Source organism: Parambassis ranga, chromosome 7, assembly GCF_900634625.1.
Source record: "Parambassis ranga chromosome 7, fParRan2.1, whole genome shotgun sequence".
In the NCBI taxonomy this organism is placed as follows: Eukaryota; Metazoa; Chordata; class Actinopteri; family Ambassidae; genus Parambassis; species Parambassis ranga.
Window position 1 is genome coordinate 20,975,397 of NC_041028.1, and position 23,803 is coordinate 20,999,199.

The window sequence follows — 23,803 nt, forward strand, 5'->3', positions numbered from 1 at the left end:
GAAACAAAGCTGTGAAGCCTGGCAGACACCTGCGTGAGGTTAGTACCAGATTACTCATGAGGGTTTCCCCGCTGCCTTCGACTGTTTCCTGGACACACCTACTGCACACAACAGCCCATCAACCAGTCCTTCCAGTCTCAACACGTGTCTCTGAGATTCTTTACTCCTATAAACCAATCACCGTGGAAACACTGATGCTGAGACCACAGCAGCAGCGTCTGCTCTCTGTTTACTCTCTGCAGGCTCAACTCCACTACAGAAGACCCTGCAGCTGAATTCAGCCTCAAGCTTCACACCAGTTCACACGCCTTCTGCCAAACTACTGACCTAACGGAGGACTTTCAGTCTATTAAAGGAAACAAATAGGACGCAGTGGTGAGCAGCAGGCAACAATAAGTGCTTTGAGAGTGGAGCGCAGCAGCGGCCGCTCAGGTCTCTGCCCTACCTGACTGTGTACATAAGGAAAGTATCTGTCCTCTAAATCACTTAAATCCATCAGCTCTGCTCCAACTCAATCATTTTCCTGCTGCTCCAATGAAAGGCGGCTTTGTGCGGGACTCTGTCCGGGCAGTAAAATGTTGCTTTCTTTATGTCCCAACACTTACAGAATTGTCCCACACTCGTCTCAATGAGTGCATTTATTCCCAAATACCCACAGAGACCGAGCCGGGGGTGGCTCGGGCAGGACCCCTGTCCCCCTGAGAGCGCACAATGCAGTGTTGTAACTCCACTTCACAGTGCTGCTGTACTGTCTGAACTCATGAAGCTCTGTTCTAAAAGTGCTTCAGGAGGTTGACGTGCCTGATGTTACCTTCTGGAGGCTTTTAGTTTGAAATAAAAACAACACATAGGGGCAGTTTAAACCGTCCAGTGTGATTTAAATGATAAGATATTTTGAATAAAAAGGACACCCCAGTGGAGGACATTTTACTGTATTGAAATTAGTTGAACTTTGCAGCACACAGCTGTCTCATGCAGAGGTTAAAATTCAAAATAAAAGCATTCATTTCCACAACTCCACCTTGTTCAAAAGCTGCTCCATCCTCATTTTAATCTACCCAACACCAACATCCATCAGCAGGTTCGCCTCTAGATGGGTTTAATGAAGAGTATTCGGCACATAAAGACCTTATCAATGGTGTTCTGGTGGAATGAAGGTGAGTAAACAGCATCTAAAGTTCATTTCAAGCATGAAATAAGAAGGATCCAAGTGTCTTCCTACCTTCTTGAAGTTTCTAGGCAGCGTCCCTCCAGAGTACGCCAGGGTCTTGTAGTTGTAAACCTCGCTGGAGTTTGCGGGTAAGTGTGCAGTCCTGCAGCTGTCTGACTTTGACGAGGGGAAATAAATGTCGTGGTCTTGGGATGCGGGTCCAGTCTCCGGTCCGCTGGAGTTCACCTTCTTCAGCCTCCTGAACGTCATCGTTTCGTTTTTAAAAGTGGGTGAAGTTAGATGAAAGAAAACTGAACCGTCTCCTTGTTGTCGAACAGGTAACAGACGCGGAGCGAGTCCGGCGCTTCAGCGTGGAGCCAAGCGGAGCCTCTGAAGGGGGCGGAGCCTCTGCGGAGCGCTGCCTCTGAAGGGGGCGGAGCCTCTGCGGAGCGCTGCCTCTGAAGGGGGCGGGGACTGTGAAGGACACGAGCGAGCGGTGGTGACGTGCGTCCTTTTCGTGGTGCATTCAGGGCACCTCGGACATTTCTGATTCAATTTCAGAGCCTACAAAAACTGTTGAAACAAAACTTTTAACGTTTAGTCGGTCAAAAATAAATAATAAGAGAACAACTATTTAATCTATTATTAGAATAATTGATTTATAATAAATATATCGGCAATTATGTGAACTTCAAGTCAAAAAAACTCTTCTACTTCTTCTACATTTTGTTTTGTGCTATCATCTCTATTATTGCTGGTATTAACATAAATTAAACTTATTGGGATTCTAGAGGGTATAACATGAACTAAGAAGGGATCCGCTGCATTTACTATTCACTTCTTTAAATGTAAACATAACCACCTGTTATTAGTTCCTACAATCATAATCTCATGAAAACGTTCACAGAAAAGCCTCATAAATGTTCTTACATAATTCTCCCTGGTGGCCTGTGCTCTGCAACATGGAAACTGTAAATTCTTTTGACCACCAGCTGTTGGCAAAGCAACCACACATCAAGTATTTATACACTGTCCTACAACACTTGAAGGCATCACTCTCTGCCCACAAGATGTTTTTAAATTTCTCAGGAATATTCTGAATTAAAATATCCTAAAAATACTTCATCTGCTCTTTGACTGAGTTGTAGTAGAGTGTGGTGTCAGAGGACCAGATCACGTTGAAGAGTCAACACTGCCCCCTTGTGGTAGGAAGATTATCTACCGCAACAAATACTGTAAATACCCATGCTTCTATTTAAAAAAAAGTGTAACAACAGCTGAAGTCCAGATGATTTATTAAAATCTTTACACTGTGAGTCATCTTGGGCATATTACATTAACATCATTTAGATATACTGAAATGATATGATATATAAATAAAGACCACAGACATTTAAACTGGTCTGCACCAATCATCATCAGCTCGTCACAAATATCTCAGTTTTCTGTCTTAGCAGAGACACTTTCTGCTCACACACACACACACACACACACAGGAACAGCAGGCCGACTGCTGCAGCGGATCAACACGATGCAGCCCCTTTTGGCAATAATTGTCCTTTTCTGTTCCCGACAACACTTTCAAGTATCTCATTAAAATGAAAGAAGAAAAGTAAAATAACAATCTGAAATGTAGTCCTGTCCTTTCTTCATTCTTGGTTCCAAAATGTACACAAACATATATCTTTTGTCTTTCAGGGAGCATCTTTAAACAGCCACAACAAAGCAGCAATACTACATGGTCTACGCTCAAAATGCACGCCTGCACAGCACTCCGTATGTTTTCTACCTACGGCATAACCACAGACTGTAAAAGGCACATGAAGCTAAATATTCTTCTTTTAGCATGATATTCATTTTCACCTGACTTTAGGTTAGGTTCCTACAGAGCAGCAACTTCCACTAACTGCAAAGCACGGAGACAGTGAGAGTTGATAAAAACACAGAGAGAATTTGGTCAAAATCATTTTTCCACAATGCAAACATACCTACACTTAAAAGTTTGTATTCATGTCATGCCATGCTTTGGATTATGTGTGAACCTGTGATAAAGTTATCTTTACTTACAAAGCAATCATTCTACAACATACACAGTCAAATGGATTTCATTAAAAAATGTCAGTCCTCTATATACAATAAAAACATGCACCGAAGACAGGTTTATTTGTTGAAGAAGCCAGATTTGGCCTGAGGAGCCATCAACAGACTGGCTTGATTCTTGTGTGTGATGTGAATCTGTAAAGGAAATATGAATTGGGAAATGTGCAGTGAGTCAGGGCCAGATGTAAACAACAACATGTCAGTTAGTCAATATATTTACCGTGCAGGGAGGCTGCATCCACGGCTCTCCATCTATCTGCATGGGTAACGCCTTCTTTGTCCTGGGCGTAAAGCACAGAGGGTTCAACGAGAAGCACTGACACACATAATTACCCTAACAAAAAAGCCCATGTAAATGCATGGTGTTGTGTAAAGAACAGCTAACGATCGTCAGTGGTTGTGACTGACAGGCCAGACGGATGTCTGAACTTGTCTGTGACTGCTCCTCACCTGATGGTGATCTGGGATGTTTTCGCCAGCCGCACAGCGCTCTTAAGGCCAGTGTATATCTGTCCCATCTCCATGGCTCCTTCAAGGCCGACCACCTCTACCCGACGGTCACTGAGATCTGACAGGAACACATGGACACACTGAACTCGGCCATCTTTGAAGGCACACAGGCATTTGAAGCATCCTTGTGCAGATGCGAACAATCGAATGAGATCAGAGGCTGTAATTTAGTTAATAATGTGCTGTATTATTATTGGGATACTTTTTGGATCACTTATATGTATCACACACATACAACAGGTGAATATTTAAGCTGAATATTGGTGTATGTCTGCAAGAGTGCTGCTCAGCTTCTAACCTTAATGTTAGTCAGTGTGTTTACAGCTTGTGTCTGCTGCCCTCAAGTGGCCAAAAAAGACATTTGCAGTATAATTAAGCTAAATTCTTCCATGGCAGAGTTCTAGTTTCATTTGATGCTTAATCATTTGTGTTAATAACCTTCTTAACGCTGCAGTAATTGACTAAACAGGTGCATATTTACACTTCCAGGAGCCAGGAGCACATGTTAACATTTGCAGCTGTGCTTCCATTCGCTGCATTAAGAACATTATTGTCTCTTCATTCAGTGCTGTTTCACAAAACAACATCTCCAGCATATTAAAAACACCTGAACAATTCAAATAAAGATCAGTGCGTGCCTGTATTTGGTCTAGTTACATGTACGCCGCACACTTGTTGATGATGATATGCTGTTGTTGTCTCAGTGTGCTTAGCTCTCAGGCCACTGATGTGTTTAAACCATTATTTGCTTAGTGTTTCAGTAGATTATCAGCTTGTACATTGACATCAAGATGGACCAAACAATAATCAGATAAAGGGGTCTTCAGAAGGAAGGAGAAGATTCTAGATCAGCCTGTGTGTTAGTCAGTCTAGGAATCAGAATCAGTCCATCCATCAGGTGCTCTGATGAAGTCATAAAATACCTTGGGAAGTCACTTTCAGGATTTCTGGGTTGATGATTACTTCTGGCTCCTCCTGGCTCGTCAGGCCCTTGGTGTCCACTTTTTTGGTCTCACCCCACAGGTTGGAGCCACCGTGCATGCTGGGAATGTTTAGGACAGCGACCCCCTCCAGAGACAGGCCACTGAGATCCAGAGGAGTACCACAGCACTATGGGAGGGTACAGACAGAAAGTACACGGTGTGTTTTGAGAGAGTATATTTCAAAAGAAATGCAGAGATGCTGATGGAGTGTGTCCTCACATCAATGGTTAAGCTCTCGTTCAGTTTCTTGCAGGAAGCAGAGATGGTTTCTGAAGTGGCGAATTCAAAATACCACAGCTTGTTCTTCATTCTGCAGCAGGGGAACATGCCGTTTAGTTTTAGGTGATGTTTCACAGAACGTTTTCTCCACACAGCTCTTCAAGAGGTGGAGGACGTGCTGCCACAAACACCTGCTGTCACCACCTGGATTTTTTTTTCAGTAACAGCAAACTGGGAAAATGAAAGTAAAATGGAGGCTAGAAAATCACAACTGTGTCCCCGAGCTTTTTGTTGTTGAGCGGTGAGCCTGTTTGACGTGTGATTTTCTAAACAGTTATTCACTGTTTGCTTTGTTTGCTGTTCCTGAAGAAGCACCACGGATCACACACAACACAGATGCATACCTGCTGTTGAATTTCTGGGGATGTTTTTCTCTCATTGTGTGAAACCGGTGTGCGATAGAGGCGTCCTGTCAACACAACACAACGCTGCACTGATCCAAACCCCACGAACTGACAAGAAAACATGTGTGTTCTGGAAGACTCACCACTCCAATAGAGAAGTAGTTGTTAATGATTTCATACGGCACCGGGTCGCCCTTCTCCTGACCCTCCTCTGTGATGACCTGCACACTCCAGCGGTCCATCAGCTGCTGAGAACTGCCCTCTATGTCTTTGAGGATACGACTCAGGTCTTCACCATCATATCCTTCAGAAAGGAGAATAGAAGACCAGCCTCTTCACCACTTCATTACTTTCATAACAAGGCAACACTAATCATTTTCTCACCTCCTCCCCAGCGCAGACATCGTGCAAGATCATTTCCTGTGCCGAGAGGAAGCACGGCAACAGGTGGCCGGGCCAGCAGGCTGGCTTTGTCTGTTAGCAAGAACAGGAACCAAGGAGAGGAAAAGCACGTCACGTCAAGGCTTTTCACATTTCCCTTTTACCAAGCTCGGTGCAATAATCTCACCTATGGCATCAAGTATCCAGCCCACGGTGCCATCTCCACCACAGACCAGGATTCTGAAATCCTCCAGGTTTCTGAAGAAACTCAGCCTGAAGGAGAAAGAACATCAGGACTCCTACCTGTCTGTTTCATTTACATGTGGACATATCACTGTGTCGATCACTCACCCTGGTGCAGGGCCACCATTTGAAAGGTTATACACCTGCCGTGGATTCAGTAAATACTGAAATTTACGCAGGACTCTGTAATACATAAGAAGAGACTAAACTGTGTCCATATATATTACATTCATAGTGACACACACATTCTTCCTTCGCTCACCTTTCTCCCTGCTTTCCTCCACTTTTAGGGTTAACGAACACTAGAAGAGGATGAGTGTCTGCCACAGGGCTTATCTGCAGAGTGGGAAAGTTCGAGTTCATATCCAGAAATACATTTTTTAGCATCAGAAACAGAGAATAATACCTGCAGCACTTGTCCATCAGGAGTAATATTGAGGTCGCTGTCATCTGTTGACGCCGAGCAGCCATTCTTTACATTATTTGGTCTTTCCTTTAGGGTAGGAGGCAAAGGGGCATTAATAAACCAGTGGAAATGTCATGTTATTTTCTTGTCTTTCGAAGAAATATCTCCACACTGTACCTGTTAAATTCCACACAGGTGAGGATTTTTGAACAACAAGAAACAGCCCAGGGCTGATGAATATGTCCTGCGTTGGTGTGACAGGCACTGTTTGTATTGTACATGAGCCAGAGGATAATGCTGTACCTTTATAACAGGATATATTGCCCATGGAGGCAGGATATGGTCTTTGAGCGGCCCGCAGGAACACTCTGTGGGCTCATGGTCTGCACATTCATCATGACGCTGTGAAATACAAATAGGTGGCCTGTTACATAAACTCACACAACGACAGTGATAACTGACTCTTTTCTAGCTCACTGTTCACACGCTGAGAGGCTTCCTCACCATCGTGTGACACCACACACAGTGTTTCCCTGTTAAGCCTTGGAAGCTCTTGATCTTCTTCTGGCATCTATCACACTTCCTGGAGTCACAGTTCCCACTCACCCAGTCATGCGCTGGAACCTGAAAAGTGGGAGGCGTGTTTAAGTGTTCTTAGACAGGATGATCAAATATAGACTGTCCCTGTAAAGGTTGTCATGGCGACATATTCATACCCCTATTTCTTTCTTTGACTTCACATACGTCCTGGTGCAAGGTGCCGGGTTCCTGTTAGCACACCGTCCGTGGACCGTGTATTTGCAGCCTGCGTAATGGGGCAGTCAGTTACTGGATAAATATGCATTACTCACCAGGCAAATGAGCAGTAATAAATCCAAAAAGCAATCAGGCAGTTTTAAATGTCACAGCAGAGGTGCCCTCTGCTGGTGGGTTCAGGTACTTACAGGTGCAGCACAGCCCTTGCTTCCTCAAACCCAGCAGCATGCTCTGACAGACGTTGCAGTAAACAGGCTTGTTAAAATGTTTCATCCTCCAGAGGTGCTGTCCGTCCTTCTGGGTCATCTTTCAGTGAAAATGGCAAAGACAGAAAAAGGTCAATGCTGCAGTCAGACCTCCGCTGCTGTGCAAACACATCTGGATTTTGTATGGAAAAATAAAAGTTCAGTTGTTGGTCCAACAACATAAACTCTTCAGTAAACATACTGTGGCTGAGGACTGATTTACACCCACTCATGACTAACCTTGCTTTAATGAGACTGCCCATTATGCAGCATGCATCGGCCTCCACATATCATGACATACTGTACATTATACACAGACTACAATCTTTCTCAACACAAGATTGTAAGGCTGCTTTCAGGCTGCTCTTATCCAGATTATATGGCACTTCATGGCATGATGTATCGGCCTATCGCTTGCTGCAGGAGGCATGCTGGGCAGCAGCCTGTGAGGGCGACACAGCGACTGTGAGGGGGCTGATTTCACGCACCCCAGGCTTCAAATGTCCATTGGTGGCTAGAAATAGCCTGAAGGGGAAGTCCCTAGCATTGTTGTAGAGGCCAAACCCAATGTAGTTCATGTTTTTAGATGGTTGCAGTGAGCCAGCGGGCGGGCTGTAAGTGGCTTCTACAACGCTGTTTAACAACATTCACACAACACAGACCAGATATATCTTAATGTGTTTATTTTGAAGTGACTTATTTCTTACTTCATTTTAGCACTTAAGATTGTGCAGCGTAAATGGAAAACACTAAAGCTTTTTGATGGTGCAGAGCTTTTGCATGAGAGGGTATGACATTACCACGCCCTGTAACACTGAGTCGGCAGAAAGGCCCTAACACACAGGGGGAGGAGGACTGGGAGCCAAAAGGACAGAGGAGTGGCACGCAGAGCCAGAGTTTCAAAGGAGTAGTCATCACTTTGTCAGAGGCCTGCTGTAAAAATGAAATATACCTGAGCTGCGCCAACATTTATTAAAAAAGAAAGATTAAAGCACCTTCAATCCCAGCAAGACCAGCAAGGGAACATTGTTCATGCCTCCTTCTACCCACTCTTCCAGAGACACTGTGCCGCTGCTGTCGGCATCAATGGCTGTCATCATGTCCTTCAGAACCTAAAATAAAGTCAGCAGTAAATAATTGTTATTTAAAAAGGGTCATATGTTTTCTTAAACTACTTTCTTCAGGCAGGGAAGCTGTTCTTTATATGAGCCCTGGCAAATATTTAACAAGTGCCACCATAATTAAAGCTATAGCTGGCTATAAATATGTCAATCTGTCCACAAGTCACTGTAATGCCATGGATGAAAGTACAACATGTTATCATATGTCTGCGGGTCATTTACATTTTCAGGGTGGGGCATTCTGAGACTTACCGGCTTGAGCTCAGACACATCCCAATCGAGATATTCTGCAGCGTGCATCATCTGAGCAATGATCCGATCCACTTCCTGTTAAGAAAAGAACAAAGACCTGCCTTCGCATTGTGGCTGGTGTGACACATTTAGAGCACAAAAGATTTTTTAACAACTTACAGAGCTGTCAAGGACTCCATTGCCGTCTCTGTCGTAGAGTCGGAAAGCGACTAAAGAGACGGAATGGAAATTAGAACACCAAGTTATCAGTCGGATTTATTTTTGGGGGGGAGGGGAGAAACAAATGTCTTACACTCAAGCTTGTCCCTGGGCTGGCCGTCCTCCAGCAGAGAGAAGTAACACGAAACATCCTTCAGAAAGACCTCTTCTACAGAGGAGAGAAGAGAGGGCGCTGTGAATACTCTGGTTTCCATGCCTGCGCCATGTCTGCACAGGCATGTGGTGATAAATGACTGTGTGCCAAATAGGCCATGGCGTAAATTGATAAGGCCCCGCTGCACAGCAATGTGAATAAATTGTGTGTATGTATTATCTCACTGTTGCTGTCTTCCTGGGTGGGTTCGGAGTTTTGGAAGGAGCGAAAGAGTCGTTGGCAGAGATCCACAGGGAAGTCCTCCACTTCTAAATAAGTCTTCAGAAACAGACGAAAGCCTTCTTCATTGATGCACTGGGAAAAAAAAGAATGGAGAGGCATGTTTGTTTACACTCCACTTCAGAACCTTTACAAAGAAGAGGAGATGGGGAGTACATTGTGATTAGTGTGGCGGCCGAGGGACTTTTAAAAGGCCAAGATGCAACTAAAATATATTTAAAACATTATATATATAAACATCGCTGGATTTCACGTGCCATAAATCACAAAATAGCTCCTGATTCTAGATTTCAGTCCATCTGCCTGGTGTGGTATCTGTGCGGTCTCACATGATAAGTCGCTGCAGGGCTAACGAGCTGCAGTCCCTTGACAATGGTGAACCACAAACCCATTTCTTGTTGATATTGTTCCATTTCCCTCACTGATACCCTGCAGTGTTGCCCCAAAAAAATAATCATGTCACAGGAAGGAAACCAAAGTCACTCTATTCTGATCATAACAATTTACAACAAATAATAATTAGTGTAATCTGATTACATTATTAACATGTACGTATTTATGTTTTTTCCATTTCCCTTCCCATTTTTTAATTAAACGGAGTGTAGCCATCAATCAATCAGAAAGTACTTCTTCCTGCACAAATTAGTTGGCAATGTCAAACATTGATGTGCGGTATTGGAAAGATCTTCTTTCGATCTCATTTGAGCTTACACTGCACGAGGGCAGCCAACACACTGTTCAGCAGGGCCTTGCTGCGTGGGCAAATCTAAGGAGGTAATTTACATTTACAGCCTGACTCGAGTGCGTGGAAGATATTTCTTATGAACAGCTTAGTCAACATGATCGATAGCTTTGAATCTAATTAATCAGCAGTGGATAATTAATAACCCAATATCCATAACTCTCCTGCTTATTTTAAACCACGCTCGGAGCCATTATTCTCTTCAGTTATGTGCATCAGTGCGAGGCGGTTTGGAAACGTCGGGGACAAACAGCAGGACACGGCGTCCCCTCACCTCTCCGTGTCTGTGATGTGCCAGGCGGCCATCTGCATCAAATTCCCTCAGCACATCTTTCACCTTCAAGCTGCAGTCTGTGAGTAAAGACGACACAGGTCACAGGGGGACACATGCACATCATATGATGGAGGTTTGTCAACAGCTGCCTCACATTTCTGACATGTACAATGTAGATTCATGAAGAACATGAAAATGTGTGCATGCTTTAATTTGCAAGAAACAAAAGAAAAAAGGGAACGTGGTAGACTGCTACCTCCTCTAGATATGAGAAACCATGAGCGAGTGTGAATGAGTGTGTGTGGGTGCAAGTGGAAGTGGAGGGAGGGGTGGGGGGCGTTAAGCGCTGAGAAAGCCGCCCGCCGCCTGTCTGTACTCACATTCAATGTACTGTTGTAGCTGGATGAAGTCGACAGGGTTCAGTTCCTTCACCTCTGGGTTTGTGGGGGCGGACATGGTGCCTGCTTCTGTACTAACTGCCTGCCTGTGTACAGGCGAGAGAAACAGTGAGACATAGACGAAGAGAAAAGAGAAGGTGGGTCTCTGTAAAACCATAAAAGCATAGCTGCGAGCAAAAGATAGCATCTTCACCTCGCTGTGTACAAATCCATGATTGTAGTGAGAGAGCATCACTCAACATCCAAACTGTGTAAAGCAACAGCAACAATGTGCAGAACTGTGTGCGTTTCTCACAGAATCATTAAAAGAGGATATTATTTTAGGCACCGTTATATGTCACTGTGATGCTCACAAACCACACTGTAACATTTTTATACTCACGCAGCACTCTGAAATGTGAAGTCAAACTTCTAGATCTCACACCTTCAGAACTAATCAGTGTGACTAATCAGTAAAAAAGTGGGCCAACCGTCTGCTGAAGAATTAAGTCAGGCTAAAGGCACCCATGGCACTTCCACTCTGGGGATTCTCTGCACCAAAATCTTTTTTCCGTAATACTCACTGGCCCATAATAGCTCTATAAAATACCAGACATAGGAAGAGGTTCTGTAAAAAGAGTACACTGATGCTTTCAACTGCAGAGGAAAACAACACAATCTTGTGGAGAAGTTGCAAAAACCAAACTGGCTTGTCAAGGGGCCTCCCCGTTAGGCAGAAGGAAGAGACTTAACTGTCATACGAGGCTGAAGACAAGCATGAAATCTGAATCCGGCACACAAAAGAAGCTCATAATTGCAATGAAAATGGGCCTGGCAGGTCGGAAGCATGCGGCCCTGGATGGACATTTGATGGGTTTTTTGAATACTTTCATCAGAGGTACACATGCTGTTAAATCATAATGGAAGCAGAACAAGCAGACAAACACGGAGCTCATGAATCATTCACGTAAGAGAAAAGAACTAGTTAATGGAAGGAAGAATGTCCACATCCGGTTTGTTGGTGGTGCACACGGATCAAATGGATTCCAATATACAGAGAGATCCATACTAAATGTATAGAAGACACGTCATTTATGCCAGGAATACCGACATGCTTTTATGTACATTGCTTATGTGTTCTTGCTAATAAGTAATCAATATTTTTAATAATTTTGTAATCAATAGGCTCAGAGGACTTGTAGCTACAGTGTTCCTAGTCTGGTGAATAACTTGTTGCACACTGTGGCTAAATTTGAGATATTTCTGTGAAACATTGCTGAGTCATTTTACAGACACTGCTCTTCAGTTTCACACATTGTTTTAACCATCACCCCTTAATAATCATCCTCTTTCTTTAACGAAGGCCATGGAGGGTCATTTATTCTGTTCAATCGATCACAGCAGCAGTGACCCCAGTATGTAATGTAGTTCTGGTGTAACCTTTTTGGTTGATTACATTCGTAGTTCATCCATCATGCATCCATCCAGTTTCTTAAGTTACTTTGTCCTGCACAGGGTCGCTGGGGGCTGGAGCCTGACCGAGCTGTCAGGGCAGGACACATTAAAATAAAGTGTAAATACAGGCAGGAACAGAAACACAGCAGCATTATAAACTGCACAGCATGCAGCTGTACCACGATGTGTGGATAAGCAGCTACGGCAGCAACAGAAAACAAATAACCGGAAGCCATTTTTGTAATTCCTCATTTATAAACGTAACATTTACAGAAGGAACTACAAGATTAGACGTAGAATTAGAATAGAACAGAATAAAGTCCAGTTGAAAGAGTTAAACCCACAGAGAGAGTAAATCTGATATCATCCTAGATACTGAGACCATTATATCATCTGATACACAAACACTCAACAAAAGAAAATAAAGGACAGAGTGGTGGCTCTTTAGGCTAATGAACAGGCCTCTGACTGTGTACATGTGTTGTCCACACAGCAAGTCCAGCAAGTCCAGTCAGAGCCAGGTGTAAGTGTCGCCTGTACAGAACATCTGAGCACTTAAAGGACAAAGAGTCAAAGAGTGCACTGAGAAAAGAAAGGATCTGAACTAACGTCCCACTCACTACATGTGATGTGGATTCATTCGCTCTCTGGGACTCTGAAAGGTTCACACTGTCCTCGCTTAATTCCCTTGAAAGGTCAGCAGCGTTGCCTAGCACTGTGTTTATGCAGCCGTTTAGGTGGGCCGGGTCCCTATCGACAGCAAAGTGACACATGGAGGAATCGTGAAAAGCCATCTGCTACTGATCAGGATAAAACTGTTTATTCTATAAATACACTCCAGACACTGTAAAACTAAAAATAGGCCTCTGAGTTTATTTGCACATAAAACACACCTCTTACTTCAGACAACTTCTAAGGGTTGATCTTCCTTTTTTAACTCTCTCCAGAGGTGTGTGATGCCACGGGCAGCATTGTCTTCTTCTGTCTCCTCACCAACTGACTAACATCCTCATTATTGCTCTGGTTCAACAAGATCTTGAGCCAGTGTGAGTAATCTGATTCCTCACTTCCTGATTAGATAATGATTTGCATGCACGATGTAGAGTGGGAATCAGGACCAGTCAGACCACAGAGCACAGGAAGAAGCATTATATGTACTTAGAGCAGAGATGAGGAGAGTAATGTACACAAGAGCCAGTTGTCTGCACTCACAAACACAGGACGGGGTTCTGACAAACAACGGCACCAACGAAAAGAGCTCAGTGAAGCCAGCATACATATTTCAGGAGGTTTTTGAGAAAGCGGTAATACAGACCACGTGCCTCAGCTCTCACTAAGGTCACGCTGCTGGTCTGAAGCCTGGAGGCAGGTGTTTATGCTTCTTTGTAGAAACATTTATGTGGAGGAGTCTCTGTTGTGTAGACATGATAAAGATCTAACTGTAGTCCAACAACCACCATTCAGCGTGATTTCCTCTGGGTCACTGCTGACAGACCGTCTGAGGTATAAGTCTGTTTGAACAAAATGTCGCTCCATGTGTAATCAGTGCAGGATAGATGGTGCAACAAAAACTCTCAGCAGGCGTACACAAACAGTCACACACTTCTTCAAAATAGCACAGTTTAAACGTTAAGCTGGATAGCAACGGCTCATGAAAACAATATCTCCTCCACAACAACCTTCTGAGCCTGATTTTACTGTAAAACACCAAAGCTTCCGAAACAACACAGTGATAAATATTTGGAGGGACACAGTTGACAGTTGTGCGTTCAATATGGAGCTTGGTGTAAAACTGTCAACGACCATAAAACCTCTCTCTCTGTCTGTCTTTACAAGAATCATCAAGGTATACTTGGGGATGACCTTTTCCCCTGCATGCTAATGTTTGTGCAAGCTGTCACAACGCCCACGCCTTGTGTCAAGGAAATCTGCTGTTTTGCAACACTTGCAGGGTGTAAGTCACTGACTCCGTCATCCTGCGGTTGGAAAACACTGCGTATGTTCTTTGAAGAGCGTGAAGCCTGCACACAGTAACACTGGGCTTGGGTTGTTTTGCTCCTGAAACTAATGAACAGTTTTTTCTTCACTGAAGTGTGTGCAGATTACATCAGGGTAGAACAGAAGGGGTAGGCCGGACACGGACACGCTTGGTTGCTATGGAAAGTGTTTCCCTCCATCAGCTGCTTCATCAAAGCACTGCCACGGGTGACTAACAGGTAGGAGGATCCACTGGCAGTGAGGGAGGAGGTATGGCCTGCTCAGGGCCTGGGGGGGAGCCCAGTCATTAGCCTTGAGTCTTCCCCCTTCAGCTGCACCTCCTCCCACGCACACAAGTCATGTTTTGGCCTTGAAGACCAGAGGCCATGCTCTAAATTGGATTCTACATGTAGATGCTACTGTGACTCACTGCACAAACAGGGGAATACTCCCTTGCTATAAATGGTATGTTTGCTTCAGGGGTCACTTTGCAGGTTAAGCCTGAAGGTAGAAACCACTGTCAAAGAACTGAGAGAGACAAGAAAAGGACACTTCTTCACATTTATGCATCCCTTGAGCCCCAGTCTGTGTCCACTACCTTCCATCTTCTACATTGTTTCACTCACTATAACGCTGGAAATTGGATTATTTTTAATCTACTGATGTGACAGATTTGTATCGATTGATTAATATAAAACATGATTTGGGAGTTTGTCTTTTTATTATGTTTAATATTTGTCCAATGATATAGGGTCTAAATAATTGACAACAACTGAGCATGCTCTGCTCAGACAGGGCTTCCCCCTGTTCTAAACAGTGGAGAAACTGATGGTACATCAGAGCAGAGAAAAATGAGAAAAAAGCACGACACTCAGCCAGTATGAATCATAGGTTTCTTGGAAAATGTAGGCGAGGCACTGCTCGCTCCACAGCTTCGAAGTGAGGACTGCCCATCATTCTGGGTTCAGACTTGAATGTGACTTATATAATGTGGTTTTTTGCGGAGGCAGCTTTGTAGAACACCACTCTGCGTTCAGAAAAAAAAAGACTGAATCCTGCCCAGACTTGTAAGGGTGCATGCTGTCATACAACAACCACAGCTTTTATAGTGGAGTGTTTGCACGAGTCTGGGTCGCCCACAGATCTGCTCACAGCTGAAAATTAAAGATTAAATGTAACTTTTTTTAATGACCTACACTACAATCATGTTGTATGACCCACTATTTTTTAATCAGGGATTTGGAACTAAAGTAAACAAGCTGATTTTAAACACAGGCAGTAGTGTGTTGCATGGTTTGGACTGAAGTGACAACGTAATGAAGGAAGTGAGGGCTAAATGGAAGACTACTGTATTTGGAGAAGTGAAATCGAATGGATGCAAAAAGCTTTGATGCTATTTCTCCAACCCCGCCGGTATCACCGTAAAAACAACTGTAAACACAAAACAGGTTATTTTCTAGCTCACTTACAGCCTGTAGCCTCTGATGTAAACATCAACAATGGCACAAATGACCTGACTACAGTATTGATCGTCTGCGCCTGAAAACTCTCCTGCAGCCACACAAAATGAATACAACACAGACTCTGCATTTCAAAACGTGGCCTACATGTAGGGAACCTGGAAATGAAAACCTGCAAGTGGAAACAAACACAGACGTGATAAAGCATCAAGACTATCCTGTTATTTTCGTTTATGGGTAGCATGAGGGCGGAAAAGTCACGCTCACCATTTTCAGACAACAGACAGTGAAAGAGAGCTTTGAGTAAACAATGACCACACAGAAGTGTCAGTGCCCACCGCCGCCCACCTCCATCTACTTCACACCACCAAGGGTTTTACGGCTGATAGTGACTAAAGCTCAGTCAAAGCCCTTTGAAATGTGTGTTTCACTCTTACTGCTGTTATACCACCATATCCTGCAAGACTGTCACATGGGGGTCACTCTGGTAACATCCACTCGCAATAACCTGTATGCACAATGCACCGCAGGCAAATACAGTGACATGAAATAACCTGTACACATCATATATTCAGTGCACAGTCCCCACTGCTGACCAGTCACACACTAACAGAGGGATCCTCTGCTATTAGCAGTCATGAGAGGCTGCAGAGGGAACTGGGAACATGTTTATGAGGATTTACTCAGGCAGGGGACTGTGCATTAAAACACACCGCAGGCTGTTGTTGTGCAGAGTGAATGACTCTGGAGTCCTCTCTCTAAACCACCACTGCACGAAGCTGAAAGCCATCAGTCACTACATGCACTTCCTCCGATTTTAAATTCATTTACACAGCAGAGCAAAAGACCATCGGGCTAAAATGACCCACTGTTTGTCTGCAGTAGAACAGCCGTTCAGAGCTGAAACTTCAATCCGGACCGAGCTGTTGTAGAGTCATCTACCTTTCTGTCGGCACTCCGTCGTCTGGTCCTCAGATTGTCGTGCTGCAGCAGAGCAGCCGGTGGAATCCAGGGTTCTGGTGCGTAGCAAACTGGCCGTTAACTTTCCCCGGAGGCAGCAGCAGGTCGGCCGAGTGGAAGCGGCGAACTAGTGCAGAGCAGAGACTGATGAGCGGACCCCTCCTGTCAAGCGCCGCCTCAGCCGCTCTGCGCCCCCTGTCGCTAAATGCCCGGCGGTGCATGCAGCCGGTGTGAAGCTGTGAAGTAACTGTAACCTGAAAACCTGTAACGGTGCCTCTGTCAAGCTGCACTTTAAAAGTAAATCGATGCAATAAACATTTTAAAGCTCTAAACAAACCACTAATAGTAGTAGTGTCATTACTGTTGTTCATATCAGTAATTAGCTAAAAAAGTGCCAGCTAGGCTACACGAAACTTAGCTAACTTAGTTATGCACTAAAATAATCTTGTCTGCGGTTGAATTAGAAAGAAATAATACCACACAGAACTTAAACTAGTTTGTTTTCTCATTTTCTGTGACAGTTGTAATAACAACCACATCAAAAGACTTCAATTAAGACTTAAATTAAATATCAAGTTAGCTTACTTACCGTAGTATAACGTTAGCTAACGTAGCTATAGCGTCACCTCAACGTAGCAATATTAATAGCTAACAAGCTAACAACACAAAAAGAACAAACATGTCAACAAAACATTATTATTATTATTATTATTATTATTATTATTATAATTACGTACATACAAAAGTTGTCAGGAACCCCAGCGCATTGATATAAAAAGTGATTTAGAGGGACTATATTTTTGGCGAGTTAATCAGCAGCCAACATTACACTACTTATTTCTTTAATTTTGGTATACATTATATTTTTTATATATAAAAAACATAAGATTATAGTTGATAAATTAATTAAACCACAAAAGAGAAATCCACAGTATTCTATATTTGCACATATTTGATTGCTTCCTAAAGGTTGTCAGTACTTCTGCTTCCACTGTTCCAAGTCTGAACATATAAACATTTCTTTTAGACCATACTTGAACATATAGCATCAGTGTGCGGCCCACAGCACCATATAAAGATGTGTAGACTGTAACAGAGCCACAGTGTTTCACATTCCACTGACCACAATGGTGGGATTAGGCTCCACAATGAGGACGAGGCAGGCAGGATAACAGAGCTGGAAACATGTGGGTGTCAGACAGACAGAGGAGGAGAGGGAGTCTTTCTCCGTCTGTGAGTTCATGGTTTAACGTCTCTCTTTGTTCCACTGAACTGGATCAGCCCCAGCTCCACAGCCCAGCTCCTCCTCTGTGCCCTGATTTCTTTAAACATTTTCCTCTTGGCTGAAATCTTTACATACTCATCTAACACCTTAAGGAGGCAGCTCCCCACAGATCTCTGATGACATGCTGTGGTTAAATAAGGAACTGCATTTTTTCCTAATTAACATGCTAAATATATAAAATCGGGTTATATCCCAAAAAGAAGATCCATTAATTTAGGATGAAGTTTGACATTTTATTACTTTGTCTGTACAACACGGTACATAACAGACACAAAATAAAACACTGAGGGAAAGAGCAAAGGGAACAGCCCACTCCTTCTATATGTTCGGCTGAAGTCTTAATACAGCATCAAATCCTTCTCTGCAAAAACCTTACAGGTGACTTTTTACACATATCTTTAGAATCTCCGAGCTGTGATTTTATTGACGTGTGGGTGAAGAGGTGTTTTAGAATGAGAAGATCATTGTCCATAGTTCCAGCAAAACAAAACAATGCAACGGGGGGGGGGGGTCACTGAGCCGCCACAAATCGTCAAATGAATCAATACACATCCCAAATGTTAAACCTCAAATTTAACACCTTAACTGGACCCAACAAACAGACTATATACACACACAACCGAGGCAACAATAGAAACACAAAGTCGTTTTTTTTCTTCCTGCAACAAACTTCAAATGCACCGAGAAAGGCCGATCTCCATACATCACATGGTAACATCTTCAAGCATGTTTTGTGTAAAAGGCAACACAATAAATAAACGAATGGCACAGAAGGTTTGAACAATCTAAACCGAGATATTCACAGGAAGCTAAAAACTAAAGCAAGCACGTGAAAAGTCCTCAGAGCCGACGTTCCTGCGGACCAAACAGAACTAAGATGATCACAATCTACTTAGTGAGGAGTATAACATTTGTAGTTCAATATAGTATTTGTATTTACAAGCATTTATACAGCAGAGGACATTAAATGGGTTTGCTCAAGCTTATTACTCTACCAGGACATGGAGCAGAACAATCAGATCATATAATGCACTAAATATAAACCTTGTAAACATCACATCTTTATCTCAGATATCAGTCAGTTCAGTTTATATCTGCCAGGTTCATAAAGTATTTGTCCTTACTTTAAGGCATAGGTATCAAGCTTAGGAGTGAGCCTAAGATTTTATTTTAAATAAGCCAGATTTTACAGAAGGTTTCACTTCAACCCCCCCCCCCCCCCCCCCCCACCCCCCCCCCCCCACGTTGTCTCTGGACCAGCTCAGCTTGCTGTACACAAAGTTATAAGATCTCCTCCACTCCGTGCGCAAAGATCATCACCAGGCCGGGCTCCAGGATCATATCCTCCCCCATATGCTGATTCTCACAGGCCATCACCACCACTGCCTGCTTGCCAGGGATACGCTTGGCAACATAGTTCTCATAGTAGCGCCTGTTCATCTGCCGTGTCTCGAGTGTGGCCAGTCCTTGTGGCCAGTTTCGCTCGTGGGCGTTCTCAATCAGGTCGTTCACAATCGAGAGAGGACAGCCGCTGTCGATGAGGGAACGTTTGATGACTGCCTGCAGCACAGCGTCGGGAGTGGAGATCATGCCTCCCCAGCGCGTGACTCTGGCGGGCTGCATGGAGTTTACCCACCTGAGGATAAAAGTAACAACCGTAAGAATAAAAACCGCAGCTGGGTTGACTTTGTTTTTATATGAGAGAGAAACCCGACGTACTCCAGGATCTCATTGTACTCGATGCTCTCTTCAAGGTTTTGCAGGTTGGGGTTTGCACTACGGATCGCTCTCATGTAGGCTTTTAGCAGCTGTATGTCCCTTTTCTACAAAGAAGAAACAATATAGTCAGTGACAGGACCTTACAACCCTTAGATAGCATTTGCATTAAAAACCATGTGGGTAGCCACATTTCAAGATGCTGAGAACTTATTACAAATGATATTGAAGTGACTGAATCACAGTTTACTCAGCATAATTATGTTACTTGAGAGAAATACGCTCCAAAGCTGTTCATCAGACATCTGTCAGGAGTATGATCAGGTCCAGACCCATCAGCTGTTTTGTGGTTAACGTGTAAATACACCAGTGTTCTTACTTGTTCCCCCAGCTGATGCTTATGTTCTGCCACAGTTTTCTCCAGCTCTGATATCTTAGTCTGTTGCTGCTGGACAACAGTCCGCAAGTGTTTGATGCAGTTGTGGTTGGGCAGCTCATCTTTGGGCATTTCAAGCCTGGAAGGGAGAGACAGACATACCCGGATTTTATTTATATAGCACCTTTTACAATTAAAATGGTGCTTCACAGAAACCCAGAGCCGGAACCCCCAAGCAAGCAGACAGCGGCAAGGAAAAGCCCCCTTTTAACAGAGAGGAAGCTTGAGCAGGACCCGGCTCACAACGGAGACCCATTTTCTACCAAATGGAAACCACTTACCCACAACCCTCCTCACAGTTGACGGGCCTTTTTGGGTTGTGCTCGCAGTCCTTGAGGTGTGACTGCAGCTGGTCCAACCGCAGTACAGCTGTGCAGCCGAAGCTTGCATTGTCGCAGCTGATCTGAAGTTTGGACAACATGTTACGCATGATGCGGGGCACAGGCCGGAGGTGAGCGAGCGTCACTACTGTGCGGTCAACAGGACAAATCTGTTGCTGGGCGAACCACTGTGTTATACAGGCATTGCAGAAGGCATGTTCACAGTGTGGAGCCTGCAACGAAAAAGACAAGTCAATAACTTAACACTGAAAAATGCAGATAGAAATACAGGTGGATGATACTGTACGCAGGGACTTGCCTGCACTGGTTCTTCTAGCACTCCGCTACATATTGGACACAGCAGGTCTTCATCCACCTCTCCTTGGAACCTTGTCACGTCGTACCCCATGGTACATTACCCACAACCTCCTGAGCAGCACACACAAACGAGAACATTAGGTTTTTATTCAATGTGACCATTGACACATGTCAACAGGCAGTCAGCCGGGACATGTCCCATGCAATGCATAGTGCAGCCACCCTGGTAACAGTCATTCAGACACAAAGCCAACATGTTCAGAGGCGGTAATATTAATGGAAACGAGTGCATGTCTGAAACAGTCCTGTTTATCATTCCACACCATCACTAGGCAACAGATCTTAAATCTGACCAGTTACAAGAAAGAAACTGCCCATGCTGTTAAATTATTGATCCTGATGTACTGGCATTACTTTTGAATACATCCACACATGTATCCTTACTTTTGTTTGCACAGAATTGCATACACAAACACTTAAAGCCTACCTCACTCACAAAAGGCCTTAAATGCTTCCATCCAGCTCTTGATATATATATCAATGATACGTCACATCTGGCAGGAGTAACGTGTCGAAAGAAACAGACACTTCCTACAAAAAAAAAATCACAATTACATTATAACATTTGAAAGTGCCACTGCTTGTTGCTGTGCTGTTGAACAGTTCTGTTTTTAATCTAATCCCCATGTTGAACGCATCATTGATTCATCAGGAAGACATATTTAAACAGTGGTCAGGCCTTTCCACGTTGTTTTCTAAATGTGTGCTGCTGCAGCTAAAACTGCTCACAAACAGAAATACTGCTGACATTGTGAAGGAATTGATCATACAACCTATTTGTTGACAGCCCCAAAAGGCAATGCCCTTAATCGAAGTCATCTGATTTCCCAGTACTGCCTTCAAGATGTGAAAATGCAGTGTGCAGTTTATTTCCAATATTTTATAAGAGGATCCTGTCACCCCGGCGGACTGGTGGCTGACCTAATTTCAATGAAAGCAGCACATACCGGTCTGCAGGCGATTTACAGATCCCTCGTCTTCCCTTCGCAATCAGCATGTCTTGCGAAAAAAGCTAATCAAGCTCCGATGCTAACGTTACTTGCGTGCGTGACATGTCGCTGTGAATATTGCGCTAAAAACGGATGTTTTGCGGTTTATTAAACGACGTCGTTTTAAACAAATAACCCGTCACTTCAGTGTGGCTATCAGCATAGCTACCCAGTCACGAATTATGAGCATCTAACGCTTGCTAACTTGCTAGCCGTGTTAGCTTAGTTATGGTACCGTTTATTTCCTCTGGATTTCAGCTATCGAGCTAACAAGACAGCTCAGTCAGGACCGATTACACCTTCAAATAACAGCCTACACTAAGCCACCGTAAGAGATCGTATCACAGATGATTGATATACTTACTGGTGCATCTAGTAAAACAGTTTCTTATCACGATTTTTATGTAGTTTCGTACGTCCTACTGTAACTAGCAGATTGCTAGCCACGTCCTGTGCTACATCCTACGCTTTCAGCGACGTCGATACGCAAGGTGAGAGAAACGTCATGACGTACGATACCATATTGGATTGGACAATAAATTCTGTCAATAAATGCAGTATGTGTATAAAATTCGTGATTTTTGTGTTTATATTTTTGTATTTCATTTTTTTAACCATAGCATATATTGTGTGTGTGTGTGTGTGTGTGTATATATATATATATATATATATATATATATATATATATATATATATATATATATACACACAAAATATATAAAATATGTCATATGCTGCTGCAATGCTTTTATTGGCAGAAGGTAAACAGGAAGGAACTGCATGCAGAGTGAGGACAGTCTCACAGCAGGAGCGCCACACTGAAGACATGGCTCTGCACCTGCTACCAGTGTGACTGCATGTTCCTCTGAAAAGAGCCAGTGTTGCCACATTACAAGGGTTGTGTTAGCAGGCTTAACATGGAACTAGTAGTTTGTTACTTGTGTGTATTATTATTAAAAAATACATTAAGAATAGTGTGAATGTTCAGGTGAAGTATAGTACAAAGCATATCATAAAACCACTTTATTTGATGTCATGGAAAATTCTCCCTCAAAAAAAAATGCTGATCACTTCAGGTCAGAACGTCAGAAATAACTCCAGACTCAGGAAATATTTAGCAATAGCACTTTATTGAACACAAACAACCCTAAGCCACAATACTGAATGACAAGACCAATTGGCTGCAGCAAACATTTTATAAAATAGATTCAGGTTTAATGTCACTAAATTTTTTTTTCTTTTAACGTCAGAAAGACAGATGCAGGTTTTTCCAAAACAGTGAATGATCTTTTACATATTTAACATTTCTGTAACAAATCATCATTCACATGTTCACACAAAGGAATAACAAGGCAAAGTGCTTTCAGGATTGCATTGTCGAAAAACAAAACAGAAAAATGAATGGCTTGAGGTTTAGGTGGAGACAGTGGGTGGGGGAGGGAGGTAGAGGAGGGGGTCCTGTCCTGGTGTAGGCATGGGTGGCTGAGGGGGTGTGGGCGATGGAAGAGGGGTGTGGGGAGGCGGGGGTATGGGGGGGCGGGGCCCTGTTCAGAAAACCTCAAACCTTTCACCTTGTCCTGTACCCCTTGTAGTCAAACTGAATGTTACATTTCGGGGCAGTGCGGAGACGGACGCCTACGTAGCAGTAATTTGGTTCAGAGTGGACAGATGGATTCAAAGGCATAAGGCTCGAGGGAGCTCCAACTCACCCTCAAACACAAAATTACAAATCCACCTCACTGTCGTTCTTCGTGACAACCTGTGATATCGTTCCAACTGCAGGGCAACTGACGTTTGACCCAGAATGAAGCTGTAAACGTTGAAATGTTGTATAGGGCTAGACAGGGAAGGGTATGCATAAGAAGAAAAACCGAAAAAAATACATGGTGTTAAATAAAATAAAGCCAATGCATGGTTATTAATCGTTTCCTAGAAGATGACTCCTCTGACCATTCACCACTGAATGTTAAAGGGGATAGACTATCATCATAATCTGCATCATAACATCGTCTGGCTTCACATTCCAGTGGTATTTTTGTCGTATAAATGCTTCTCATAAATATTTTTATCAA

At 43.4% G+C, this 23,803-nt stretch overlaps 3 protein-coding genes across 4 annotated transcripts in view; all 3 read right to left on the reverse strand.

Annotated features, from left to right (window-relative positions):
* tamalin (trafficking regulator and scaffold protein tamalin) overlaps positions 1 to 1,533 on the reverse strand; it is an 8,706-nt gene extending 7,173 nt beyond the window's left edge. The window contains exon 1 of the mRNA XM_028410958.1: positions 1,223 to 1,533. Coding sequence (XP_028266759.1) covers positions 1,223 to 1,420 — 198 coding nt within the window. The 5' untranslated portion in view covers positions 1,421 to 1,533. The remainder of the gene's footprint in view (positions 1 to 1,222) is intronic.
* Positions 1,534 to 2,428: 895 nt separating this feature from the next.
* Positions 2,429 to 16,760, reverse strand: dgkaa (diacylglycerol kinase, alpha a). Its single transcript, XM_028409789.1, has 24 exons — positions 16,590 to 16,760; positions 10,759 to 10,862; positions 10,379 to 10,455; positions 9,308 to 9,437; positions 9,063 to 9,137; positions 8,930 to 8,979; positions 8,771 to 8,845; positions 8,393 to 8,509; positions 7,341 to 7,458; positions 7,113 to 7,201; positions 6,901 to 7,020; positions 6,700 to 6,798; positions 6,397 to 6,483; positions 6,253 to 6,326; positions 6,099 to 6,173; positions 5,935 to 6,020; positions 5,751 to 5,840; positions 5,510 to 5,670; positions 5,367 to 5,431; positions 4,963 to 5,053; positions 4,684 to 4,870; positions 3,701 to 3,818; positions 3,471 to 3,531; positions 2,429 to 3,385 (listed from the first exon to the last, which is right to left on the reverse strand). Exons 2-24 carry the CDS (start codon positions 10,832 to 10,834, stop codon positions 3,311 to 3,313), a joined length of 2,196 nt encoding a protein of 731 aa, XP_028265590.1. The 5' UTR covers positions 10,835 to 10,862; positions 16,590 to 16,760; the 3' UTR covers positions 2,429 to 3,310.
* Positions 16,761 to 19,134: 2,374 nt separating this feature from the next.
* Positions 19,135 to 22,215, reverse strand: rnf41 (ring finger protein 41). Of its 2 annotated transcripts, none has more exons than XM_028411043.1 (7): positions 22,096 to 22,215; positions 21,179 to 21,273; positions 20,684 to 20,793; positions 20,326 to 20,597; positions 19,988 to 20,123; positions 19,612 to 19,715; positions 19,135 to 19,528 (listed from the first exon to the last, which is right to left on the reverse strand). In XM_028411043.1, exons 3-7 carry the CDS (start codon positions 20,771 to 20,773, stop codon positions 19,174 to 19,176), a joined length of 957 nt encoding a protein of 318 aa, XP_028266844.1. In that variant the 5' UTR covers positions 20,774 to 20,793; positions 21,179 to 21,273; positions 22,096 to 22,215; the 3' UTR covers positions 19,135 to 19,173. The 2 variants fall into 2 exon arrangements, with proteins under 2 accessions (XP_028266844.1, XP_028266843.1); XM_028411042.1 differs by having other exon boundaries at positions 21,170 to 21,273.
* Between the last annotated feature and the right edge of the window lie 1,588 nt (positions 22,216 to 23,803).